General features: G+C 47.4%; 1 protein-coding gene across 2 annotated transcripts in view; it reads right to left on the bottom strand.

Annotated features, from left to right (window-relative positions):
* CCNY (cyclin Y) overlaps positions 1-13,104 on the bottom strand; it is a 108,332-nt gene extending 95,228 nt beyond the window's left edge. For both annotated transcript variants that reach the window (XM_086334651.1, XM_086334653.1), the window contains exon 1: positions 12,733-13,104. In XM_086334651.1, the coding sequence (XP_086190777.1) occupies positions 12,733-12,886 (154 nt within the window). In that variant the 5' untranslated portion in view covers positions 12,887-13,104. The remainder of the gene's footprint in view (positions 1-12,732) is intronic.
* Positions 13,105-13,440: the final 336 nt, after the last annotated feature.

The raw sequence follows: 13,440 nt of genomic DNA, 5'->3' as shown, positions 1-13,440 counted from the left end.
CACCACAGTTCTGAACTCTGGGGGAAAAAAAAAAAGATTTGTGACCAGCTTTGTGATGGGATCGCTGATCCCATTATCAACAGTGACAATCATTTCAAATAAAAATGGTACCAAAAGTTGTGTATTCTAGGTAGACTTCAGGGAAATGAAGGCTAAAATGCCACACACCAAGTGTCTTCTAATGATACCTGAAAATTAGGTAAATTACCTGCACCCCAGGAAGCAAACCAAACAACATGGCCAACACAGATCTCAGTGACGGCGCCCAGCTGGCTGCTATGTTAAACCACCAACAGGTAAAAGGAAAAATAGTCCCACGAACTGTTGGGCTGTAGACACTTGCTAGGCACACTGCTCTTTACTAAAGGAACAGGATGAAAGTCCATACTGGACACCCCTTTATATCCTGGTCACCTGCTCACTGAAAGAGTCTTGTGAGGGCACCTAATAAGAAGCTCTTCTGGTCATACTGCCCCACGGTTTTGTTTATATGCCAAAAATAAAAATACTTAAAATCCTCTATAACCACAATCTTCTGTCTCAGAGTTCCCACACATTGCTAAGCACCACTCTGTAAGTGGTGCAGGATGCGTTTTGCTGCTTCTTCTTGTGCAAAGAGACTCGATAGCCGGCCTGCTCGTGAAAGGAGCTTCAAGAACTACGACACACTTCGCCTGGGAAAGGCTAGACCTTCCCTTCCTGAGAGATCTCTTATTTCATGCACACAGGCATGTGCTGGGCTTAGTTAAACTTAGGAGTCACTCTGAAAACAATACTGAAGGTCACTTTGGGGGACTTTAGAATACAGAAAGAACTGAGAGAAAATGACCAAGCTCTGGCTGCTTCCGAGGCTCATCTCTGCATCACGTCCAGATGTGTTCTCCAAACAGTGCTGCTAAATGGCACACTGCGTGTGCGCAGAGAGGCAGCCCCAGACGCAGTCCCAGCCTCAAGGCCTCGGTCTTCCCATCTTTCTGCTGGGATCCTTTTCAATCCTGCAGTCAAGGTCCAGGCAGCCGGCTTCCCTCCTAGCTCTGTAACAAGGGTGCTGACCACCATCCCTCTAACCAGCAGCTGCACCCTGACCACAAGGATGCTTCCTAACCAGTGATCTGTGCTATGTGGGCACTGACCATACACCTTCAACCCCCAGGCTCTGGGAGGACACCTCTAATGTCAGGAACCAATACATACATACAGACACATACTTCGTTTGTATCTTTATAAGGACTTTTACAATGGAGGGACTGACAGCTTGGGTTCAAATATTCATAGAAGCAAGGTTTAATTGTCAGGAATACAGCATCACCATATTTTAGGCGGCTTTCTTCACCTAGGCAAGCTACAAATCAAGACCTCAATTTCTAAACTTCCACCTCAAGAAACCCAAACTCCACTTCCTCATTCCAGCAGTGGTGTGCTTGGGTAAAGAAACTTCTTGAAATCAAATGACTTAAGTGGGTTCATCTCTCAACTTTTTTCCTTCAGAGTGTAACAGTGCAACAGAGATCCACGCCCTGAGGGTTCCCCCTCAAGTTTTCCACTGAGCATGACCTGAACACCAGACCCTAAATCAAACACCCACCCAGTTCACCCAGATTGTCCAGCTGCAGAGATGAGATTTGATAAGGTCCACAAAAATACAAAACTGCACTGAGCACTCAAACCAAGCCAGAATGAAGCAGAAAACACAGATCAGAGCTTTACCAACTTGAACAATCTTTACATTTCTCTTCAAAACAGAGTCTCAGAGGAGAGTCCACTGTAAGTATTGATAAAATATGAAAAACCCACACAAAAAACTAGCTGATTTTGAAGTTGAAGTAAAAAATAAAACTGCTGGCTAAAAGAAGAAAAATGTACCACGCCTCTCAGTATATTGCATTAAAAAGGGAAAAAAGAAGTAAAAAAGGAAAAGGCACAGAGAAGAAAAACACATGACCTTTAATCTGAGTAAAGGAATCACACACCATTCAGTGCACCCATAATGCCATGGCACCATCAGAGTCAAAGGCACAGATTTCTATCCATAGCACCACAAGGAGCCCCAGCTCAGAGCCTGGGCCAGTTCCACGGAGTCCACATGAGTGCAGAAAGCAGTCCTGTGAGGGAACAGTGGCATGGTCCACACGGTGCCCCAGGAGGCCCGCACTGTAGCCTCTGGTGTGCACAGAACCGCCACCGTGTCAGTTTCTCTGTCACTTTGACTCGCGGAGCCTGGCAGCTCAGTGGTTCTCAAAAGGGACAGAGGGGAGCTGCCCTCTGGGGAAATGAGATTTAGCAAAGTCTGGAGACATGTCTGACTGTCCTGAGCAGTGGGTAGAGGAAGGGGCGCTGCTAAGCATGCTACCATGGACAGGCAGCAGCAGCACCACCACCAAGGAAGGATCCTGCCCAAAATGTCAATGACGCCAAGGCTGAGAGACCCAGTGGGCCTTCGCTGAGGACGCCTGCTTTACTGAATGTGACCCTGATCTTCACCCCAAGAGGCCAGGCTCCATAAATATCCCCTCACACATGAATACAGCTCATCAAGACAGAAACCCATTTATGAAAATCAGCTTGAGGTCCTTCTTGGCTGGATCTCAGCACTACGTTCCGGACCCAGAAGGCGGAGGACAGCACTCACCCGGTGCCCCGGCTACCACCCTTCTGCATCCAATGTGAAGACACAGATCGAGCCTGAGGCCCCTGGGGGCTGGGTGGCCAGGACGAGGGTGACTCAGCCTGGCCTCAGTGGCTGGGGCCCACGCTTATTCGTTCCGCCCTCTCTTGTCCTCACACTCTGTCCACAGCTCCTTCTGTCCTTACCTCTGAGCCATCACAGCACCATTTTATCCCAGACACAGGAATAACTTTTGTTTTCAAAAAACCCGACTCTAGATTCCACAAGGGCTCCTCCCAGAACATTCTTGGTTAAATGAGAGAAGACAATGTGGTCCAGCCATCCAGTCTCCTGGTTCCACGCCAGAAGCCCACAGGGCCCCAGTAGACCATCCCCACCAACTGAAAACCACGGCCACACTCGCCATCCAGCCCCAGCCATTCTCAAAGGCTCAGAGACACACAATGTGGCCCAAGAGCAAAGCCACTGACGACTCCTGGGCCACCGTGGGGGCTGTGCTTGTCTGGGGGTCTTGTGCTAGGTCTCCTCCCCCATTCTCGAGGCCACTGCAGCTCCTTCACACACACTCTGCTCACATCCTGCACTCCCATCACCCAGGGGCCAGTGACAGCTGCAAAGCCTGCAACAAAGCCACACCACTCTCGCTGCAAAGGAGCAGGTCCTGCAGCCGGGCCAGGGCTCCGAACAACCAGCCTCTGGGAAGAGAGCGGCGTGCAAAGCAAGGACCGGTCCTCTCCTCCTCCAGTTCCGGGCTGTGTGGTTAAAACCTAAACTCACACTTCTGAAGGCCAGCTCTGCTATGCTTCCTCCAGATGTCTGACAAAATGCAAGAAACAGAAAATTAGACATTAGATTTATCTTAAGAGTCAAATGTATGCTAACATTACAGTGAATGAACGAGTCCCCATTGCAGCTTGCAGAAGACAGAAGGCATTCTCCAACGCTGCAGAAACTCTGCTTACTAATGCCTTTCAAGCAAAGGAGTAACAAGGACTATACATTAAAATAACCACCCATCACTTACAGCTTGAGGGGAAAAAAGATTGTCCGCATAAAACTGGCAAAAGCAATGTTAACTGTAAATGAAGGTACTGCTTGATTGTTTTGGGAATTCAAAATTTTTGAAGCTGAATTCAAACACAGCATCATGACTTCGACTCTTGTCCTAGATTTTGGCAGGACGCATGGGGAGCCCTAAAACCTGGACTGACAAGCAACTCTACAAAATCTAGATCCACATCTAAAAACAAGAGCGTGTTTAAAAGACAATGACGATTACACTTAACAGAACAGCTGTCATCAACTGGTATCCTGAGTCAGAGGTTCATTAATGGATAAAATTCTAAGTGTGGAGCAAAGTCTTCTCTTGAAGTACAGGCCTCTCAACCTATCAATCCATGAGCCAATTCCCCAGGTTAATGGTCAGTTTGCAGAGTGAGACAAGATTCCCCAAATATAATCAGAATATTTTTCATAGCTTTTCTTTCCCCACCAAGGAGCAGAATCACCCAGCCACAAGAAAGAACTTGCTTTCAGAATGTTTCAAGCACTACACTCATGGCTATACTACGTATCAACCAACTCCCATGCAGAGTGTTTCCTATTCACCCTCCTCAGAGTCACAAGGTCTATAATCAGAGGCATCCAAAATAGAAGTGACTTGCATTTCACCATCCAACGAAGATTTCTGCAAAGCTCATGGAGCACACTGGCAACGATGTGACTGCAGTGGCTAACAATTATCTTTAGTGTACTCCAGCTGTATTCCTCTCGGTACCAGGAGCCAGCTGACATGTCTGCGGAGGCTGGTACATCTCTGCTGGGCACGGCACTCATTTGTCACACCCAACGAGCCCCCACTATACAGCCCGAGTAGGGGACAAAGACCGCAGAAAATGACCCAAAAATTAAAATCACACATGCCAGGTGATGTATCTATAGAATAATGAAACCAGGTTGAATTTTTTTTTTTAATCCAAGCAGTATAACCAAGGGAGACTAGACACTTAGCCCAGAGGTGTCGCCATTGCTGGAACATTTTAGAACTTCCTTTTTGGACTCTTTTCAGTCCAACTTTTGATCCATATGAAAAAACAAATAATGAAAACAAAAATCTCTTTAGAGAGTCTAAACCAATGTATAGAATGTTAGTATTCTGACAAAGGTGAAGAATAAAGGATTTCAAGGCTTTCCACTCCAGTATTTACATGTTAAGTAACCTCCCAGCAAAGCAGCAGAGAAGCCAGCACGCTGCTGATTGGGACCAACCGTCCCTGAGATGACCTCTCTTCTAAGAGCCACCAACTGACTTTCTAGGCAGAATCTTGCCAACTGAGGAGCCTGCCAAGTTGTCTGCTGTTGGGCCGACCACTCAATTTTAACTTCAGCACATCCCTCTCTCCAAGCTGGCAGAGAGCAACAGAAGCCTCAAAAAGAAGCCAAGGAAGGGACCACAGGTCTCCTCTGACCTCTGCAGCTGTAGAGCCAGCGGGTCAGACTTTTCCGTGAAAGAAATGGACACAAACCATCCCCCAAATTTACTCAGGGCTGCCTGTGCTTATTTTTCAGCCCATCAACTCCTATTTAGTTAGAGCAGTACTTTAATAAAATAAAACATCTGTATGCAGGCCTCTAAACCTTATTCTTTGAAGAATTTTTTTGTTTTTTTAAATCTCTGGCCTCACCCTCTCTGTCAGGGCACAAGCTGATGTTCCAAGGATGAGAGTGGATGCCGGCTGGGTGGGCCCGGCACCCACGGGAGAATTGCCTCAAACACTCATCCTACCCTCTACGAGCGGCATTATGGTGTGACTGTACAGAGATGCAACCTAGAAGGGCAATAAATGCCAAGAAGAGGAGGATTTGCAGTCCAAATTCTACTGCCAGCAAGTATCCACTCAAGTCACAGAGCTCTATTTAACCTCATCCCACCCAGCTCTCAAATTCCACTTATCTTTCCAGGACTGCCTTGAACCCTCGATGTGTGTGCAAGACAAGCCCTCTGGCTTCTGGCTTCTCTGGCTACAGCGAGTTCACACACAGGCTCCTGTAGCTCTTACCACCCACTGCATATTTAATTCAAGAAAATCAACCTGAATGCTACGTTCATAATGACATATATCCATCTAGCACCTCTGGTTTATTAACCATCTTAGTCTAATTTCAGGTTCCTTGGGTCACATGTCAAGGCAGTATGTTTAAGCAGAGATCCAGTGAGGCTCAGTAGGACAGACGATCCATAGCCAAGGCGGGGTCATGGCCAGACTTCAGACTCCTGACTTCTGGGCTCTTCACCCTCCACCCACTTCACATAGCCAGAGGCATATTTTGAAAAATATTCAGGGAAGAGCCCTCCCTCTTCTTCGGGAAAGGTAGGACAGGCTAACAGTGAGTCTCAGAGCACACAGAGGAAATGATCTCCTACCCAAGACTTGCAGCCACAAACTCAACATTTCACGATGAGGCAAAGGCTGCAGAGAGTGAGCTCTCTCTTTCCTTCTAGCTCTCTGCTGAAAACGATGCTGAAAGCATGAGAGGCCCTGACATCAACTGCTGGTGCCATGCACTAACCCTGGGCGCCCAGATGTTGAATCATTAAAGGATTTGTACTTTGAAGTATGACAAGTGTAACACTGTCAATAGCTCTCTTTTGAAAAATACCAAACACTGCTTCCTTACAGACAAGTCCAACACTATACACTTGGAGCTACATCTCTGACCCTGCATGATTAAAACAGGATTTCAAAACTGCTCACGTGGCTTGTCTCCCATATTTTTCCTTTTGGTTCTGCCCTTTCCTGGGTAGGAATGGATTTCATCTTTGTGTTGTTAAGTTTCATCTAGCCAGAAATGTGAAAGCAATTCATCTAAAGATGATAGAGACAATCAGCTTTGTAGAAGAGGGTGAGAAAATCTATTCAATACTATTTCACAAAATTATTTAATATGCACTCCTCTCAAAAAGAAGCAGAAAAGTAAAACTCCTCATCACAAATACTGCTAGCCAAAAGTGCACAGGCAACAACTTAATCTCCAAAAACAAGGCAAGTGTGGGCCAGGCACAGACAACCCCCCACCTCAAACTAGCAGTCACAGCGCAGCTGAGGTGGGATCCTCTACCAAGTGAGGACAGGCTGGACTCCAACTCTGCACTAACCAGCTGCGGAAACACGAGCAAATATCTTAACCTTTAAGACTCGATTACCTCTCCTGGAAAATGAAGACAAAGACATGAAGAGATTCACTGCCCTTGTCCAGGATCTGCAAGACCAGGGCAAGAGACTGCACCTTTCCAAGATTCAGTTTCCTCATGCATAGCATGAGGGGATGGGAGCAAAAGACCCCCTACTCTAAATCAGAGAGGAAAATTAAGTGAGCTGGGTGGTGGTCAGGGAGCCACCCATATGCAGTCAGCCCACACTTGGTCAGAGCATCTTCACAACCTTGCAGGCAGCACTGCTAATAAATTTTAGTTTGTAAGCAAAGTCTACAGGCATGGTTTTGCCCACCAAGCTGGAAAGGTTAAAGTGGGTTAAAGCCTGAGAAAAAGAATGCGTAAGAGATGAATTTCCATAGGCTGCAGACAGCATGGAAATGGACTGCAGGAGTCCAAGCTAATATGCCCCAACAGGCACTGCGGTCCCTGGAGTTTAAACACTGGACTTTGCTGTGCACCTCCCGTGCCCGAGATGAGCCCTTCAGATATCAGTGCTGTACAGCCCAGAACACACTTCACATTAAATACATGAAAATCACCGTGAGTGGCTATGTCCCTAATCAAAAATGTTTATATAGTACTTTTTGGTGTGTTAAGCATTTGAGACTCTTTTTGATCCTCAAAGACGTGAGACAGCTAAAGTCATTCATCTAAAAAGACAAGGAAAGAAGACTGAACAGTATCATGTTGTTAAAAAGATTGCCACTAGCCACGGTTTCCTTTCAGTTTCGTTTGGGTGTTTTTTCTTTCGCTATATGCTTTGAAATCTTTCTTAAGTTTCATTTTCAGGACATGACCCTATCTGCTTACTTCTCAGGTAGAAACGCACACCAACCAAAAAGTTTCCTATCCCAATCTGCTTTCATTACTGCAAGTCTTACACATTCTCTACTTCCTCTCAATAAACACACACGCTGATGCTCTGACTAATGACCTTCAGTGGGTAGCGTCACTCGTTCATTCAATAAATAGAGCATGTCTGCAAGGTATCAGACAACCCAGTATTGTAAGCATGTGGGTTACATCAATGACTAAAGAGTTCTAGAACTCACATGCTAAAGTAAGTAGAAATAATTATGGTTACAGTTGTATATATGTACAAAAAGGGGCTTCGCAAGCGGTGCAGTGGTAAAAGTATATATACAATGCACTATAGTTGACATGCAATAAAGAAAAATGGTGGTGCACAGAAGGCATGTTAGGTTTGCTGATGGGATGACAAGAGGGGTGTCTGGGAAGGATTCACTGAAAAGTGAGGCCTGAATTGAGACTGAACGTGGTGAGGAAGCTAGCCAAGAGCACATATGGAGAAGAGAACTCCAGGCAGAGTGACAGAGGTCCTGGGGCAACTGCATGTCTGATGTGTTCAAGAAACAGCACTGAAGGGGCCAGTGTGGCTGCAAAGAGCAAGTGACTGAGGCAGGTAGGAAGACTGCAAAGGACCCTGGGGTCCCCTGGAAGGCCTGCGTTGTCAAATTCACTGTAAGGCTTTTATTCTATGTGACAGAAGGAGTCACTGCAGTTTTCTGAGCAGAGGAGTGATGTGTTAAAGTTCTCAGAAGGATCTCAGTGCAGCAGCAGTGCTGAAAACAGACTGCGGTGGGTAAGCCTGGAGAGAGGCAGGGAGACCAGTCGGGCTCATTACATGGCAACAGCAGGAGAGGTTTTAAAGTGGTCAGATTCTGCACCAGGTCTTGGTTGTGGCACATGGAACCTTTGATCTTCATTGTTGTATGTGGGATCTGGTTCCCTGGCGACTGATCAAACCTGATCCCTTGCACTGGGAGTCTTAGCCACTGGACCACTAGGGGAATCCCTCTGGATGTGCTTTGAAGGCAGAGAGTCATGCCTTCCTAGCAGATCGAACAGGAGATGAGGAAGTGATAGGGTGGTCCAGGATGACAGCTAGTCCCTGGATGAAGTGGCTCTCAATCATTTTAAGATTTCAGTTTGTCAACCCAAACTGACATGCCAGGTGCAGGTATTATAATTATCCTGATTTATTTGGCCTCACTGAATTTTAAATTCTCTTTAGTCTGTTCCTCCTCTTCTTCCATAAAAAATGATCCAATCAGTTAAGACCAGTTGTTACAGATGGAAGAAGAGAAACCACAGACATGACCCAGTGACCCACAGCCTACCCAAAGCGGCAACCCCAGCCTAGTTATTATCTGATGGCTAGTCAAGCAACACTGGAAAGTTTCCACTCATAATTTAATGGCTCCATGGCTTTGGGCAAGTCATTTCTCCTCTCTGCCTTGTATCTGGTTGTAAAGTAAGGATGATATTGTCCCCAGGGTTACTGTGACTAAATGTTACTAAATGAATGAATTACTAAATGAAATAAATGTTACTGTCACTAAATGTGACTAAATGTTACTAAATGAATGAGCTGATGTCAAGCAACATGTAAGTGCTGTACTTTATTATCATTGTTGCTAAGTGTTTTTGTTACTTCTTAATCTCAAATAACTTTATCAAAAGTAGCATCTATTTCAGTTCAGTCCCTCAGTCCGGCTGACTCTTTGCCACCCCATGAACTGCAGCACACCAGGCCTCCCTGTCCATCACCAACTCCTGGAGTTCACCCAAACTCATGTCCATCGAGTCGGTGATGCCATCCAGCCATCTCATCCTCTGTCGTCCCCTTCTCCTCCTGCCCCCAAACCCTCCCAGCATCAGAGTCTTTTCCAATGAGTCAACTCTTCACATGAGGTGGCCAAAGTATTGGAGTTTCAGCTTTAGCATCAGTCCTTCTAAAGAACACCCAGGAGTGATCTCCTTTAGAGTGGACTGTTTGATCTCCTTGCAGTCCAAGGGACTCTCAAACATTTACTTAGTGACATTTATTTCATTTAGTAACTCATTCTCTTACCTAATGAGTCTAACATAAATTTCTAAGACAGGAATAACCTAACATTGGGTGTCAACTGCTCAATCATGTTCGACTCTTTGCAACCCCATGGACTGTCCTCTAGGCTCCTCTGTCCACGGGATTCTCCAGGCAAGAATACTGGAGTGGGTAGCCATTCCCTCCTACAGGGGATAGCGTACACTAAAAATAAAAGGAGGCAAGTTCCCTTTGGGCATCATAGAAGCCTAATACAATCACTGAAATTCTACGGACAAACATAACCTGCCGTATTTGGGTGTGGAAAATATGAACCTAGTATCCTTGGTGCTCTAAAGAAACTAACCTAACCAAGCTCTATGAATTTCTCTGACTCTTCCAAGTCTAACTATCTGGAAGGTCTTTCAGGACAGAAGAAATACGATACTTAGGCACTTCAGCTTTTGTTATGTACTAAAATTAAGAACTCTTGAGACACAGTTTTTAAAAGTTTAATCGTCTAACAATTAGAAGTTAAAATACAAATATATATACACACCTATACACTACAACTTAAACAAATCTATTCTCTTCTGCCAGCTTCTGACACAATGAGTTCCCATGGAAAATGCGTCTGAACAACAATGACAATTCCAAGACTCATCCCAGCCAGTGATTTTCAAACCAGCAGCAACTCAGAATCACCTGGAGAGCTTTACGCATACTCATGCCAAAGCCCAGTCCTAGATTTCTGGTCTAACTGAAATCATTGAGAACAGCTGAATAGGTAAATACTACAAGTATTATTGACTGAATGTGGTAGACAGAGAGAACACTATTTAAATAGTGAACGAGGACTTCTAGGTTTAAATTAGCATCATAACCAGTGGGTTCTGGGGCGAGAAGACACTACAGCCCAGATGAGAAATCCTCTTAACCTGCTCTGCTAGTCTCTCAAACCAAAGCTCCAAAAGAAGAACTAATGATCTTCCAAATGTTTCCTCAAAAACAAATGATGACCAAAACTTAAGACTTCTTCCAAATGAAAGAACACACAACATCATTCTACATTTTTCTGGCAAAATCCTTCAACACCTTATTGCCAAATAGCTGATTACAGTTACTTTTATTTTCCCCTTTCCTTATTATAGTCATAACAGCACGCAGCCTGGGTCTAAGAAACGTGAGTCTTCCTTTTCTTTGTATTACTTTAATCCATTATTTAAAACAATGTCTCTACCCAATATTAGGGCACAACACAAGGGAGAAGTTATTTCCAATGTTCCAACAATGTATATGAGTAACGATATTCTACAACAAAGTCATTCATTCCTTTATAATACCAGTTATTCAGTCTTTATTACATGCTGCACACTTCTTTCAGGTGCTTGGGACCACAGAAGTGATCAGGACAAGTGGGACTTAATATCTTTCTGCTGTGCATGTGTGCTAAGTCGCGTCATTCATGTCCCACTCTTTTCGATCCCATGGACTACAGCCCACTATGTTCCTCTGTCCATGGGATTTCCCAGGCAAGAATACTGGAGTCAGTTGTCATTTCCTTCTCCAGGGGATCTTCCCCACCCAGGGATTCTTTACCACCGAGCTACCAGGGAGGGCTTCCCTGGTGGCGCTGCTGCTGCTAAGTCACTTCAGTCGTGTCCAACTCTGTGCGACCCCATAGACAGCAGGTAAAGAACCCAACTGCCAATGCAGGAGACTCAAGAAATGCAGGTTTGCGCCCTGGGTCAGGAAAATCCCCGGGAGAAGGAAATGGTAACCCACTCCAGTATTCTTGCCTGGACAATCCCATGGACAGAGGAGCCTGGCTGGCTACACTCCATGGGGTCAAAAAGAGTCAGCCAGGACTGAAGCGACTTAGCACCCATGCACCCAGACCACCAGGGAAGCCCAGGCTAACATAATGGAAGTTAAAATAACACCATTAGAAATGTCATACTGAACCCTAACTTACTGGCTACTATAAACCAGATATTAGTCTCTCTTTACATAGGGTACCCATTTAATAAAGTTGTTCTGAATAGATGAATTTACTATTTACAAGAAATTAAATGACGCCAAACAATGAAAAAATTCTTCCCCGTGGCAGAGTTTAAATTTGGCTTTGCATACTAGATGGAATGCGCCATTCTAAAAGTGACAAGAATGAATTATGACAGAGTTGTGCCAATTCATTCACACAAGAAATTTTTTTCAAATTAGTTCAACCACATCAACTGTGAAAAGAATCCGTGGTTTAAAAAAAGTCAAGATTTCATAAAAATATATTTCCAATTTCAAATTTTTTTAAGTTGAAAATTACATAAACTGATGCATAAACTACCCATTTATTAGATACTAAATCACATAAGCTTATTGATAAAACAGTACTAATAAATACTGTAAGACCAATAAAATAAACAATCATTACTAGGAGCAGCGATCAGTCTTTTAACTTCCTTTACAAATCCTAGTCCAGAAGTCATTGAAATCACTCAGAAATTCACAGGACTGTAATTCAACCTCAAGCAAAAACAAGGGGACTTATTCCAAAGCTGTCTGCAAATCACTGCGACAATACTGTAAAGAAAAAAAAATGTTAAAGAATTCAGGTGACGTTATTTGACTGCAATCTCTCAACATTCCCCCACCCAAAATCCTTTTTGTTGTTGGTATTTTGCGAGAGGGCTGCGGGGTTTTTTTTTGTTTTTTTAAAGAAATGGGGTCAGGGCCAGCAAGTGGGCTCAATTCGCGAGTTTCCGGGGAGCCGGCCCAGGCATTCAGTCCTCGGCCGTGCCCAGGGTCCCCATCTCCTTCGCCTCTCGGGATACAAACAGGCTCACCCTTTCGCGCGCAACTCGACAGGCAGCTCCGCCGGACAGACAGCCGGAGCCCGGCCTGGACCCCGCCCCGGCCCGCTCTTCGGGGCGAAGACCCCGGTCCGCTCGCGGTAACCGGTCGAGAGCAACGGCCGCCGGGCGGGGCGCGGGGTGCGGGGCGCGCGCGCAGGAGGCTCGGGGCGTCGGAGGAATCAGAGGGACCCCCGCCCGCCAGCCTCACCGTCGATGTTCTCCCGGTCGCTGATGTGCTGCAGGTTGCAGCCCGTGTCCTCGCGGCTCAGGTCGGCGTCGGGCCGGCAGGACTCCAGCCGCGAGTGGGCATTCCTGCGGAGCTTGGGGCTGGACGACACGCAGCACGAGGCGGTGTTCCCCATGGCTGGCGCCCCGGCCCCGGCGCGGCCCCGGGTCAGCAGCGGCGGCGGCGGCGCGGCCTCGCCATGGGCGGCCCGGCTCCCCTCGCCCGGCCCGGCGGCCTGTCCGCGGCGGAGGAGCGCCCGCGCCCGCGCGACTGCGGCCGCCCGGCCCGGCTCACCCCGCCGCCGCCATGGCGGGCGCCGCGCAACCGCCTCCGCTTCCCGATCGGCCCGGCTCTGCGCCGGCGGCCGCAAGCGGTTCCGGTTCAGGGGGCGCGGCCGTTCGGGATGCGGAGACGCGGGGGCGAAAGCAGGCGGCGGGGACGCGAGAGGCAGTGGGCGACGAGAACGCGGGCGGCGGGGAGGCGCGGCGCTGGGCCCGGGCGTGGGCGGCCCGGGGGACGCTGGGGCCCGGCCCCGCCCTCCGCGCCCTCCGCGCCCTCCGCGCCCCCCGGCGCCCCGCCCACCCGCGGGCCCGGTCCCGCCCCGCGCCCCGCCCACCCGCGGGCCGCCCCGCCCACCCGGCCTCGCCCCGCCCACCCGGCCTCGCCCCCGCCCACCCGGCCTCGCCCCGC

The sequence above is a fragment of the Bos grunniens genome, chromosome 13 (assembly GCF_055505025.1).
Source record: "Bos grunniens cultivar Pamir isolate PY7600 chromosome 13, Bosgru_T2T1.0, whole genome shotgun sequence".
NCBI lineage: Eukaryota > Metazoa > Chordata > Mammalia > Artiodactyla > Bovidae > Bos > Bos grunniens.
Note: the sequence above shows the minus strand (reverse complement) of the source record. Positions and strands in the feature narration are given on the sequence as shown.